At 37.9% G+C, this 15,260-nt stretch overlaps 1 protein-coding gene across 3 annotated transcripts in view; it reads right to left on the reverse strand.

Annotated features, from left to right (window-relative positions):
• Positions 1 to 5,688: 5,688 nt before the first annotated feature.
• camkmt (calmodulin-lysine N-methyltransferase) overlaps positions 5,689 to 15,260 on the reverse strand; it is an 85,115-nt gene continuing 75,543 nt past the window's right edge. For all 3 annotated transcript variants that reach the window (XM_079472605.1, XM_079472607.1, XM_079472606.1), the window contains one exon: positions 5,689 to 8,560. In XM_079472605.1, coding sequence (XP_079328731.1) covers positions 8,468 to 8,560 — 93 coding nt within the window. In that variant the 3' untranslated portion in view covers positions 5,689 to 8,467. The remainder of the gene's footprint in view (positions 8,561 to 15,260) is intronic.

Consider the following 15,260-nt stretch of genomic DNA (forward strand, 5'->3'; position numbering starts at 1 on the left):
AACAACAGTGGTCAAAGCACATTTAGACTTTGAATATATTTTATTATCCATTTACACGTTCGGTAGAAGAATGTTTTTTTTAATTAATTCAAGGAATGCATTGCATAATGGCATAGACATCAAATCATGCTATTGATTATTATCATTGAAAATAAATACACAAGTTGTTTATATTTTTTTATATTTAGAAACGACTTTATTAATAAATAAAAAATAATATTAGATAAACCCCATCAGAAATATTTGAAAAGTGTTATCATCAAATCCTGTAATACACTTTCAAAAGAAGCAAATAATTAGCATTATTCCTTGGAAGAATTAACATTTTAAGATGTATTATAATCTTTTCGAAGATTTTCATGCATGAAGTGGAGTAGAAATAGCTATTTCTACAATCTTTTATCTGTGGTGAGATAAGGACTAAAATAAATGTATTAATTTACTAACTTCTATTTCTAAAATTGTATTCATTATTCTGGATAGTTATTGTTCGTTTTGCTACACATTCATTTTATTAACAATGTCATAATATATTTAGAAAGAAAATGAAAATGAAACTGTTTAGTCTTAGAATAATGCATTTAAAATTCTTCAAGCTCTCCTTTTTTCTAAAAGAAAGTATTAATAAATGGCTTTTCAATTGTGTGGTCATCTGCATTTTCTGCTCTGATCTTTTATAGCATTAACATAACATACCATAACATAACATATTTATCGTTTTTCAAACCCTGCTGATTGAAGCTTTTTGTGTGGGACCATTAGTTAGCAAACAGTTTTGTGGTCACACTTCAGTGTGGGGGCAATTCTCGCTATTAACAAACCATTAACTACGACTTTTTCCTCAATAAACTCTTCATTTGTTGCTTATTATTAGTAAGTAAGGTAGTTGTTAGGTTTATGTATTGGGTAGGATTAAGGATGTAGAATGTAGTCGTGCACAATATTTGCTTTATAAGTACTAATAAACAGCCAATATGCCAATAATAGACATGCTACTAACAACTAGTTAATAGTGAGAATTGCCCCCCTACTAAAGTGTTTCAGATTTTTTTACGGAAAGCTCTTGTTAAGGGTGGCTTGACGTTATCAATTTTAAAAGCGGTGGGAACCCAATTAACAGGATCAAACATCTAATTAGCATTAGCTGTGTGAGTTAAACGGCAATAAGACCTGGCAGTATATTTTATGAGTTACATTTTCTGTAATCCAAGCTACGAAGTGTGGTATAATCTGCTTAGAAAAATTCCCAGGCAGGAATTCATGTGCAAGACAAAGAGCTTTGATTAAGAGTAACATTGCATTTTGTAGGCAATTACGGCTGCAATATGGTCAGGACAGAACAATATCTTGAACATGACTGGGAAGATTTTGTGTAAATAATATTAAATAATTGTAATGCATATGTTATTAAAACACAAGTACAAACCTTAAAAAGACAGTAAAGAGCTTGCACAGTAGTTATTGACATAAAATACAATAATCTTACAAAATTCCATGCAAGAGTACTGCGCCAAAAAAAGAGTCCCAAAAACTACAGACAATTACATGAAGTCATCGCCACAGCAAGAGCTCACATAACAAACTAAGCCTACTCTAAGAGGGCTCTGTAAAGAATATTTACTTAAATTAAGTAATAACTTCAAATCCTAGTAAAGCCCAGTTAAAAAAATGAAAGTTTCTGGAAACAAATGCATTAGTGTGAGTGGATTTCAGTATAATATCCATTCTGAACAAAAGCTTACGTCGAATTACTTTCAGTTGTTCTCAAGAAAATGCAATAAATGCTACCCAAAGTGCAAATATTGCCTGGATATGACCTCAGTGTAAAAAGTGTTAATTCTCTTTATGAGACTGCATCGGTTTTAATGCACAGATTTGACAATGTATGTGAGTAAAGTGTTGCGTTTTCATTGACCTTCAGAATGAATACTGACCCACTTAGTTTCTTAGTAGGTCACTTGTGAGAGGAAGAGGCTTGTTGACCAATCACAGTGGGCGAAAGAGATGCAAGATCTTTGGACGCGTTCACACGGTTGCCTTGACGACCAAGAGAAGCCCACAGAACTTCTTGGCACCAGAGCCAGTTCAGAATTAAACAAATTGTCAATTTTAGACCATCACAGCAATCCACGAAAGACAAAAGCAGTTTTTGATCCTTTTCTTGACATAAACTGCATAGTTAATGAACATTATGTGCCACCAATCAACTCCATTGAGCGCATCCACGTTCACAATGTCTCTTCCTCTCGAGCTGTTTGGATCCTTTCCACAAAGCTTAATGTCAAATCCAGGTGGGGGATTGGATAAGTCAGTTTGATGGAGAGCTGGGTTTCTGCAGCTACTCTTTCAAACAGCCACTTTCCCAATAGAGCCAGCCAAGCGGTCTCTCTAATTGTGCCGCACAGGTCCTGTTCAGATTTAGCTTAACGTTATAGTTCACAGCAATCCGTGGACAATTAAATGCTGCATCCAAGTTATTTGCTTTGTTATGTAGAATTCTAGGACCTTCATTGATTTCTTCTTTTCAAAGCAGACCGAGTTATAACTTCAAATAGTCACAAGTATCCGGTCGTTCTGTACAGCACAATTTCCTCTTCAATGAGCAGGTGGAGGAGGTATAACTTATGTAAGGATGCATGTCAATAAATTAATCAGAAAATCAATTTAGGTTTATACAGGAGCACAATGCTGAAATTGGACTGTTTCAAGCATCCTTCAAAATGCAACATGAACATTCAAAGAGATGTAATATTTAAAGTGGCAACGCACAGCAGAGATGCCTGTGCTCAGAAACAGCCCAAAGGGTACACGTTTATCTTGAGTTCACTTAGCATTACATCTCTCTCTCTCTCTCTCTCTCTCTCTCTCTCTCTCTCTGTCTGTCTCTCTCTCTCTGCAGAAAGGGTGGAAATGAAAAGGTAATCCAGGCCCCACAGGGCCAGTAGCAGGTGTTGGAAGGGAAAGTATTCCAGCTCCTGCTGCTTACACACTCAATGGCTCTCAGTGGAGAAAATGCTTTCAGGAACCGTGCACTCACCTCCCTTGATTTACTGTGCCCGTTAGAGGAAAACCTTTTTAAAACCCAACAGCAAAATTAAGGACGGAGGCTCACTTCCTCCGTAAAAGCAACATTTTCGAAATCTTTCTGAAGGAGAGGAGTTTAGGAGAGGAGCTTTTATTGGCTTTAATATCAAGGTCAAGTGCGGAGGTGTGCATACTGGTCACAATTTGGGATGTGAAAGCAGCATATGATGTCCAAAATAAAAACTGCAAACAGTACATTTGACAGTTAGTCATTAATGGAGTCTACCTGGAAAGCCGAAAGCACACAAGTCTACATGCAGTCAAGAACAGATTGGGGTCCGATGAGGCCCTAGTGTGCCATTCATGTCTTTTAGCTTTTCAAATTACTTTGACAATACTTTTACATTAACATTAACAAATGATGTAGAAGTATTGTTCATTGCTAATCATATTAGCTAATGCATTAACTCATTCTAAACAAATAGCACATTATTGTAAAGTGTTACCCATCATTTTACTAAATTCATTATTTTTTCATTTTGCAAAATAATTGTAAAATTACATTATGCAAATTCAACTTTATAAAATGAAATAATTATACGTGTGGTGTATACATTCAGTCATTGTGCACTGACATCCACAAGAGGAAACACGGACGCACACTTTAGGGGCCACTGACAGTCAAGGACCCTTATAGGGCACAGGCCCTATTTGCTCAAAGACCATTATCCGGACAACAATCCATTTTTGTTCAGAGGAGAAACATGCACACCTACATCAACTCAGCACATTCCATCATGGATGGTTGGCCAAATTTAACCCCAACACAGCCAACCTGCCTCAAGAGATCCACATCGACATGGTGCCTTTATAATAACAGCATGGCATCTTGTGTTTGTTAGTGTGAAATACATTTTAAGTTACAGTTCACCCCAAAATTCTGTGATCGTTTATTCACTTTCTATTTGTTCCAAACCTGTACACATATCTGTACACAGAGAAAGATATTTGGAAGAATGCTTGTAACCAAACAGTTCTTGGACCCCATTGACTACTACAGTAAGAATGATATAATGGTAGTCAAAAGTGCCCCAGAACTCGTTGATGTCCTCCATTCTTCAAAATATCTCATTTTGTGTTCAACAGAACAAAATATTATAAGGTAATGTTTTCTAATATGGTAGTCAATGGGGTCCAATAACTGTTTATTTACAAGCAGTCATCCAAATATCTCTGTGTTCATCAGAACAAAGAAAGTCATACAGATTTGAAATGACAAGGGGGTGAGTAAATGACAGAATTTTTTTTTTTGTGTGAACTGTCCCTTTAAATACCTGCTCCCCAACATTGCAAACCAGAAGTGAGATCATTTTCCTTAAAAATGATACTATTTGTATACGCATTCAGAACATTCTCGGAAAAAACTAACTAGCATCTTATACCGTAAACGATCACATCTGATTTGTCTCTCTGAACCACAAACAACTTCATACAATCTGTGGTAATACAATCTGACTGTGGTGGTAGACAATAAACAAACGTAGAGGTAACAGACATGCAGTGTCTTTTAATAACTGTCCTCTTCTTCTATTCCATCTATTCTATCTCTCTCTCTCCTTTTAAACACTCTCCCTCTGTCTCTCTGCATCTTGACACAGCACACTGAGCTTAATCGCACATAATTGGGTGGGTGGGACAGTGGGCCGGCCCAGGCTTTGTGTGCAAAGGGCAAGTGGTCAAGTTAATGGAGCCCTTGTAGTGAACAGGGAGCTCTCTCCCTCTACTGGGACAGAGGGAGGGGAAAACGGGCCTCTTTCGAATCTCAAAAGACAGAGTTGGGTGCCTTTTTACACGACTCCCCACCCCCCTCTCTTTTCCATTGACTGACTGACAGGATTAGCTGGGTAGCAACTCTGTACAGCTGAGCTTCAAGTTGGCTATCAGAGCATGGGAAATGAAGAGGCCTACATGGACACGGTCAAACTGTGAATTGAGGCACATGTGAGGCCATCCGCCAGTGAACATAGAGAGGGGTCCTTAAATCAAGGAATTTGGACCCAGCTGTATCTGAAAAAGGAATAATTCATCACATATAATGAAATAAACATACAACCGCGGAAATAATGAAGAGATCGTTTCGAAGCTTGATTTCGTTTATTCTGAATTTACTATGTATTTATAGGTACTATTTATACTCCAATATGTTTACAAAGTTTGCATTTATTTGAAGAAAATGAAAACTGTAGAAATATGTCAAAATAGAAAAAGATGCTCAGTATTTTTTCGGACCTCAAATACTGGAAAGAAAACAAGTTCATATTCACTTTTAATACAACAATAATTTTCCTCTATGTAAGTTAAATTTTTTTAGGTGATTACCTTGATTTTTATCATAGTTTTCATGGGTCTTGTCATGCTGTCACTCTTTCACATTGATGTTGGATCACTTAGTCACTCCTGAGGTTTGATTTGGTTTAAATTCAACAGACACCGGACTGGAATGACCACAATACATCTAGAAATGGTGATTAAATGAACATTTGGAATGGTCTCTTCATTTTTCTGTGGCTGTACTTGCTATTAATCCAGACCAGCTGTCCCAAATCAATAACATATGGTATAAAGTGACACGTGGAGGAAAAATAGATGACCAGGACACAGAAGGATTATAAACAATGATTTATTCACAGTCGTTACAAGCACCTGCAGTGTCAGTGTAAAACAATCACTTTGGACTCATCTGTGTTTTGTACAAACGTAATCACAGTGCAGAAGCATACAGCCCTAAACAATTCACAACAAAACCTTAGAGCTCTGAATGAGGCAGCACCAGCAGAAAACAACAGTGGAAAGCACTGGGTCAAAAGAATTACAACAGCATTTTAGTGACATTAAAATGTAAGAAATTCTAAATCACACAAATATAGTTACCGTATATTATATGATTAAAGTATTAATGTTACCAAACGATGAGACTAAAGTGATAGCCAGACTTGCTGAAGCGTATCATTTTTAGCAAGGATTTAAAAAGTGTGATAATCTCATAACACTTATACACTGCCAGTCCAAAGCAAAAAGTCACCACTCGGGCAGTGCTATGATCTGGGATTGCTGCAGTTGGTCAGGTCTAGGATCAGCAACGTTATGTGCCCAATGATTATGTGCGCAGGTCAGCTGACTACCTGAACATACTGAATGACCAGGTTATTCCATCAATAGATTTTTCTTCCATGATGGCAGGGGCATATTCCAAGATGACAATGCCAGGATTCATCGGGCTCAAATTGTGAAAGAGTGGTTCAGAGAGCATGAGACATCATTTTCACACATGGATTGGCCACCACAGTCCAGACCTGAGTGGTCCGACTCAATCATCATCAATACAAGATCTTGCCAAAAATGAATGCAACTTTGGACGGGAATAATTGTTGTGACATTGCAGAAGCTTATCGAAATGATGCCACGGCAAACGCCTGCCGAAATCAAAGCTTAATGAAATATAAGAGTGTGTGACTTTTTTTGGGACAGGAAGTGTATATTTATTACAAAAACATTATTCTCCATTTGACCTTTTGCTCAATACATAACTTGACTTCAAATTTTTAGATTTAAATATGGCACAAAAACACTGTCATAAGAGAGTTTAATAATTACACATGATAAAATCTGAATGTACTGATTTTTCAATTTACTTTAGTAGTCCACTTTGACTCCCCAAACAAATCATGTTACATACAGTATACAAGTAATATTGTGTTTTATGAAAATTCATCATTTGTGACTCTGGACCACAAAACCAGTCTTAAGTAGCATGGGAACATTTGTGTCAAAAGCCAACAAAACATTGTATTGGTCAAAATTATGTATTTTAAGTTTATGCCAAAATCATTAGGATATTAAGTAAAGCTCATGTTTCATGAAGATATTTTTTTAAATTTCAGACTGTAAATATATAAGACTTTTATTTTGTGAGTGGATGCAGCAAACTCGCTAATAAAAATGGCCGGAAACACGCCTGCAAACTTCCCTTTGCTGCTGCCCGCTCTTTGGGAATTATCCACTCAAGTTTGGTATTTATCTAAAGCTTAGAATTTCAGCTTTCGGGATCATGTACTCTCCACAACGTCGTAAAGCCCATAGAGAGCGTTAAAACAAATCTGTTTTTTCTGATCAACGGCCTGCTACAGCTCGATTTTCTCAATATTTAGATTTTTTGCTCATTCAGTTTTAAATAGTTGTATCTCGACCAAATATTTTCAGATCCTAACAAGCCATACAATGGAAAGCTCATTTATTCAGCTTTCAGAAGATGTTTAAATCTCTATTTCGAAACAACGGTGGTATCCATTTACTTTAATTGTACGGAAAAAAAAACAAGTAAAAGGGTACCACCGTTGTTCAAAATATCTTCTTTTGTGTTTAGCAGAAGAAAGAAAGTCATACAGGTTTGAAATGACAAGAGGGTGAGTAAATTATGACATCATTTTTAATTGTGTCATTTTTAACTATAATTTGATCGAAGTAGGTAACGCAACAATGTATACTGATATGCCGTATCACTTTATTTTGTACAGTACAAAAGACGTTTACCCAAAAATTTACATTTATTCACCCTAATCTGTTGTTCCAAATGTTGTTCTCACACATACAACAAAAGTGGTTGGGAGCTGTGACTGTCAAAACTTGAAAAAGGACAAACACATAAGGGTGAGTAAATGACAACAACATTTTCTTTTAATGAGTCCAGGTGCATCTCTCTGAATGTGTAGGCCCCAGGACGGTGTAGAACAGTGCTGCTGGTCATACCGTTGGTAGTGTGATGCTGTGAGGACATCAATTCAGTCTAAGTCTGACCTTATTTATCATATCTGGTCAGTTTTTTGGCTAAGCAATGACAAGTGAAAGCATTTCACAGTGAAGCAAATAACATTCAGCACAGCAGAATCCAACTCAACCCCTCAAACTTTGGTGTCAAAATAAACCTTTAGATAAAGAACCAGTGCTAGTATAAAACTGACATCATGATAGAAACAAGCCTACTTGAAACCCTGATAATGTGTATCTACCTTAACATTTAAATCTTGAATTTAAATAATCTCACAATGTTTTCCCCTGAATCACCATTTCTGAAATCACACACTTGTTTTACATTTGCAGTGTTAGTAGTATGAGAGGGCGGGATGTGATCTCATCCCTATTTAGCGCATTTCATCGCACAGTAAACAGGTCAAGCACACGCAAATTGGGCAGATCAGATGAACACCTACACACTCTGTTTTCAAAGCACACGCACTCAGCGGATATAAAAAGTTAGCAGAACTGAGGAGAGTGAAAACGGCCCGCTTGAGGTCTGGCGCACACACACACCGGTCTGGGGACAGAGTGGCGAAGCCGAGGAGGGCCGTACAGAAAGGCAGCCTGGCATGAGATGGCTTTGCCCAGCTCAGATCAGAGCTGGACTGGAGCCGTGAGTCAGAGTCAGCAGGAGAGGATAGTGGATGTTCTCATCATACACCTCCTTGGATTCTCTCTGCATCTGAAAAAAACAATAAATATAATCAAGTATAAGCACCTATGGGGCTATTTATGTTAAGTAATGACAGGAAGTAGAAAGTATTACTGCTCTTCAGCTTAAAAAACCTTGCCCTTCGCTTTAGGAAACAAGTGCAAGAAGTCTAACAAACAAGGACAACCGACAAGAACCGCACTAACAACTTCATAATGGCTCACTTAGAGGTGCCTTCAGAGATTATGTCACACAGGCTTGCTGTACAATATGCCCCGTGGGTCTGCTTTTCTGCCACTCTTTGAGTTCTGAGTTGCGGCAGTACACTGCCAGCATGTTCTTCCCTGGAGCTCAGGCCTGTCCCAACCAATCAGCTCGTTCAAAGTCCCACAAGATCCGCCAGGACCAAGCTAAGAGAGAAATGTGCAGTTCGCTTATGAAAATAAGTTCTCTAGGAACTTGTGTGCGTCAAATCCACTTGACTTATAACAGTAATGCAGTTTGTGTTTTGTATCCATTTGAATTACTACTGGTGTTACTACAGAAATATTTTATAAATATAGACCACACATTCATCAACTTTTTGTGCACGGGTGATGTTTTTTTGCTTAGGTGATCTTTTTTTTGTGCTCGAATGACATCTTTCTGGTTTTGAGGGGATCTTGTTTTTGCTGGTGCTCAAGGGATCTTTTTCTAGTGCTCTGGTCATCTTTTTCTGTTGCTTCGAAGTGCAGCTCTGGTGCCACCTAAATCATCTGTATGTTGTGCTCACAGGGAGGCTCAGGCTCTTAATGACAGATTGTGCTTGCCTCAGAAGTAGTCTGGCTGGAGATGTGGAGACATTGGCAGTGGGTATCGTTGGAATCCACTCTATGAAGTCATCTTCCTCCTCCGGCTCGTCTACTTCCATGGGCTTTGGCTCATCAGCAGGCCTGGAGATAAACCCGTTCGGTTGTAGAAGGGGTCTAGATGAGGAAGGTGTTGATGGAAAGAGTCAAGTAGGTACAGATGGACTCCAATCCATCTAATCATCCTCGATCGGCTCATCGTCAGGCAACTGTACCGGAACTGGACACCACACCAGACATTAAAGGATGCCATCTTCCGTGTGCTCAAAGGTGAAGTCAGATCTCAGAGAAAAACTTAACCGAGTGCTGCCGTCGACGGTCAAAACAACACTGCAGTTATAACTGAGTTTGCAGCTCTTAAGCAAAGTCATCTTTATGATGTCATAAGGTATGTTTAAGAATTCATTTGCCTTGTAGCTTTCCTGCTTAAAACTTATATAAAACGTCACTGAAATAACATTAATTAACAGAATTTTACTTGTATGAAATAGACCAATTTCACACAAAGTTCTTTGAATTAATTTTATTTGGACAAGGCGTCATGCCTATTCAAACAGAGGTTTTACAGTTTTGCATGCAACCTGCATGCATTTAGTTGTACACTACAAGATTTTTTGTACACTGATTCTTTTTAAACTAGACATCATACACTTGCAGACTTTTTGAAAGTTTCAGATAGAAACACACTAACTGATCTAATCTGCAGACTGGCACAGACTTCCTGCAACAAGTCCAGACTGAAAATGTGGGCAAAATCTGAGCATAGTCTTGTAGAGTATTTTAGCCTTTAGGCATCTATTAATCGGTTGCACGTTTCTATAGGAAGGCACTAAATCAGTTATGTGTTGCCCCCTCTTCCTCTTTTGGAGATTTTCGCTGTTTTGATCACGTACAGTAGCTTAACATTTATCAATCCGGCGACAGAAGCAACAGTGCTGGCTGTCCGCGCACAATCGGGAGCTCGGCTCACGGAAACACCCTCGTCCTCGAAACAAGACTTTCAGACTCGTGTTAGTATGCGCTGTAGTTTTGGCAAAGCATTTGTCACCAACTTCCATTTCTCACCACAACCAAATGCGGGTGCAAGAACTGGACCCATGAACTGTTTTTTTATTTAAAAGCGGTGCTGCCCAGACCGATCACTGTATGTCACAAACTACTGTAAGAACAGACTGCTCCATATGCTTCGAAATGGCTCTTGCGATACGTTGGTGTAGTCTGTACAGTCGAACACCTCTTGCCAGTTGGCATAAAGGTAGCATAGTTGAAAGTGAATAAACTTTATGTTACAGTAAAATTTCAGGGTGCAAAGACTGATACTCTTAAAAATATATATATTTCCTCTAACTATCAATAGTATATAAAATAATTTAATGTAGATTTGGAAATATATTGAGTGGTAATTTGGTTAAAATAATATATTAAATAATACATAAAGAATTGACACTTTTCATACATTAAGAAATAGATGCATTTAAATCATTATATTATGTATTATATTGCATTATTTTTGTTTCATAATGGAAGAAATGTTGTAATGGACAATAAATCTGTATTAAAGGCAGTTTAACAAAGGGTATCACTATGCTTCATGTTTATTTGCTTTTACTTATTGGATCTATTTTGATTTGTATGCAAACAATGATTATTACTATAGAACAAAATTGTAATTTTATTCTCGCAATGATTTATGCAATGTTTTGAATACGCTTAACAGATATAATTTAATATATAATATAGCTTTAAATGTATTTTTGTATGTAAAGGACATGTATCTGTGTGTTGTACACACTGTGCCCCCAATGGGTGCATGACGCCCCAATATATGTTTTGAGCAGTCATGGTTTAAATATTTTTAATAAACAACATATTGCTTATCAATTTGTCGGGTATTATTGCTTCAGGTTTGTGCATTTTAATTCAGAAACTCCTACAAAATATTTTGTTTCTCAAAGAAGAGTCACATACATTAACTGACTTATTTTTCTCCCTTTTGAAATACAAGACTTGTCCATAGACTGATATTTGTCTGATGTCTGGACTCTATCACCCGGGGTTTTGTAAAATATAAACAGATATTTCAATATATTGGTAATAAATACATTCTCAGAGAATTTATATTTCAAGTTTTGAATAAAAATTTCAGAAAATGCTGCCCAGATGTAGATACTGTACAACACTCACAATTATAACCATTCACCATTATTTATTCTGGAATGCACTGTTCTTGTGGTTTGATAAGAAAAGTGTTCCCAAATCAATTCTACAAAAGCTGTAAAAGGACCTTACCTGTGCGCGGACAATAATAACATTTTAAAATAATATGAAATAAAAGTATTTCTTTAAATGAGTTTATATATGGACAATACATGTTTTGAGCAGTCGTAGTTGAAATAGGAGAAAGTATTTAAGATAAAAACTTTTTAATAAACAGAGATAGTACAGAGGGAACAATCATTTTTTCGGAAGCACCGCAGCTTGTACTATATGCTTACTGTTAGGCCTTGTCTCTGTCAAAAATGTTGTAGCAGTTGAAAGACTTTTCCAGACAGAACTCAAAGGCAAAAATGATGCATCTTTCTGTTCTGATTTATCTACACTACCTACAAACCCAGAATGACCTATTACTGATCCATATGAAATCTGTATAACCCTTATTAAGATATTCCCACATGCACACTTTTCCTCTCCCCTTCTGTTTTTCTCTAATATTCACCTCATCTTCTCTGTGGTTTGCGATAACATAAAAGATAAAAGGCTGCTCTCTTGCCCTTGATGTGCGTTATCTCTCTCTCCACCCCTCGACACAGCAGCCGATGTTTGAACCCGCGACCCCTCTGTAATCGGGGCGGCCAGCCGACCAACACTAAGCCCAATGCGAGAATCGACACATTCACATTTAAATCTCACACCGACCCAGACAAGACAAAAAGTGCAAAGGCGAGACTGAGTGTATGTACATGAAGAGAAGTGTTGAGAGAGAATGCCAGAGTATTTCTCTCAGAAAAGCAATCAATCTTAAGCTAAAAACAAACATTGTTTATATTAAATAGTTACCAATAAAGGAAATCAATTCCTAAATAATCAGAGGGGCAAATCAATGTAAATGTCAATCTTAAGATTTTACCAAAGCTATTCCCCAGGTCAGTCTGGGGGTTTAAAGTGAGTGAAGTTTCAAAGTTTTCAAAGCATTTTAGTTTTTTTCTATTGTCAGGTAAGTGAATTGTCACATGGGAACATTAAAATTATCATTTTGTTTTATGTTTTATAAAGAGCCATTCTTTTGTCTGGTATTATTGTTCTGGTTTGTGCCTTTTAATTCACAATCATGTGAACTTAACAAAAGATACATCCAACTGATAATTTTTCTCCCTTTTAAAATACCAAACTTTTGCATTGAATTTGATTTCAATGTATCTGCAATAAATACATTCTCTGAGCATTTATATTTCAAGTACAGTACAGTGCATTTGAGTACAGTGATGGTGAAACAGACTGCTTGAATTGCATTCAATAGAATGAAAAATTGGTAAATAAAAAACTTTCCTAAAGAAAAGATTTCTAGATCGTCATTCAAAGATAGACAAAAGTAAGACCGCTTTGAAACATGTTTGAAATGTGATTTTTGGGAACTTGCCCATTTAAAGCTGCAATCTGTAAAATGTGCCTCTCTATTGCCATCTCTGATAGAAAAATACAATTGCAGGTTACTTTATGTACTCATGTACATGCAGAAAAACAACCTTGTCCACAAATTCCAAGCAAACGGCTCAAATGATACATAATTATTATAAGCTCGCCGTTGAAGACGGTAGTCTGAACTAAACAATATCACAGATTTCAGTTTTAAATACATGGTTACTTATATTGTGTATGATGCTTGGGCAATATTGTATGTAAAACAATCATGTCAATAAATTACAATTTGAAAGTGAGAGGTGGAGCTATAAAAGTGTTAGAGGGTGATATAGCAAAGAAGCTTAAAATAAGGAGAGCAAGAGAGAAGGCGGTGAGCTTGCAAAGGTGAAAAGTTTAACTAGCAAAGCTGTTCCTCCTGATCGCAGTCTGCTAATCAGCTTCATGGGTGGCTGGATAAAGCGTCTCCTACGTTTTAATCGCACGGCTGCCGAGATGCAAGTCATTTATTTTATTGCGGCTTTTCCCTACCTCTCTCACCCTTTCCAAGGAGAGAGAGAGAAAGAGCGAGAACGTCAGAAAGCAAGATGAACTGGACGTCTGGACACAACAGGCCCCAGAAATGGATAGATTCAGGTGTTAAATGAGAGGAGAGCCGATATGGAGAGGGAAGCGGGCAGATAGGCAGCTGGAAGTTGGGAGGATGCGGAGAGATTAAGTTAATATGTGTATGTATATGTGGGCACATGAGGGTGCTGGTACGGATGGGGGCTGTCCGAATTAAAATTCATGACTCTCTTCACAACCATTTGAGTAACAAGATTAAGATGGGCGAGTAGAAAATAGCTGCATTATCAGGCGGCTTGCAGCTCCTCCAGCTGCTGGTGCTCTATTCCAGAACAGTGGGGATAAGAGGATAACACGCGGCCCCCGCACCACATCCCCGCACCACTGAGAGGCCAGCCTCATCCCCCTGCGCCGGGGCCGAATGCACACACAGGAGGGAGGAGATCTGGAGTCTTAAAGAAAACACTTCAATCTCCAAGACATCAGACATCGGCTGGAGGTGAGGAGTGCCGGACGGCTGTACGCGTAAGTGCGTACACGGGTGTCTGGGAGGGGCTATAATTAGGTATTAAAAAGAAGACTGCGATTTGGTATTGGGAGGTGGGACATGTGATCTATTGTCTGGTGTGTTTTCACAAGCTTTCCGACCAACCCGCACATACATGGTGTTCATTAGGAGATAAGAAAGAGGAATTAATTACTTTGAGATATGATGAGGCCACTTCAGGTTGCTCCTCATATCACACACACGGCTGCATGACCTGACGACAAACCGGGAGTTAAGACGTACACGCACAGGCGCGAACAGTAGGACTCTTGACTCAGCTATCTCGGCCCCTCGCTGCTCGTGTCATTATCCACACAGAAACACAGTAGGTGGTCCGGCTCAAAAAGACCCTGCTAGAATTCAGGTGTATCAGGGCACACAATGACGGGGTGAGAGCATTAAGTACTTGTGTGCCTGTTAATGGGCATGCATGGCACCCTTTTGACTAATAAAAATCACCTGGAAAATACTGCTGCTGGAAATGAATTTGGCTACAAAATGAACTTACATTTCCTACACTTGCCCACCTAAGATGTAACAACCAGTTCAATGTAAGCAAACAAGCTAAATGTCTCACAGGCAGATGGCGTTTATGATGGGCTGAGAAATCACAGGAATCAACCTACCCATATGTTTTTTATGATATGGCTAAAAAACATATTTGTTTTATATAGGTGTTACTTTTTTGTAAAGCTGCTCTGCAACATATAAATTACAAAGTCTTATAAACATACAATATAAACTTGATTTAAATTAATCCTATTTTAGTCAAATCTGTCGGCTTTGGAACATTGTATTTATAATATTTTATGCATAGTTGTCAAATAAGCGTAGATCCCTTTTAATAAGACTGAACTTTCTCCTTGATTTAAGGGGCTTGTTAGTCTGTGTGTTTCTTTTGTGCTTTGATTTTTTACAAACTAAGGGCTTAAAAAGTTTTCACTTTAGTTGCTGCATTTGTTCACCTTTATTTTAAAGAAATGTAAAAACACCCGCTCTCCTTCTCCCTTTCGATTGATGGCTTTAAATTCGCACACTCTTTCCTCGGTTGCCACAATGACCACTTTGTATGGCAGAAATAAAGTTCCAATCACTCAGCTCTAGAGCCCTGCTGGTAGACCCATTTTCCTCA

Source organism: Barbatula barbatula (genome assembly GCF_947034865.1).
Source record: "Barbatula barbatula genome assembly, chromosome: 14".
Classification (NCBI taxonomy): domain Eukaryota; kingdom Metazoa; phylum Chordata; class Actinopteri; order Cypriniformes; family Nemacheilidae; genus Barbatula; species Barbatula barbatula.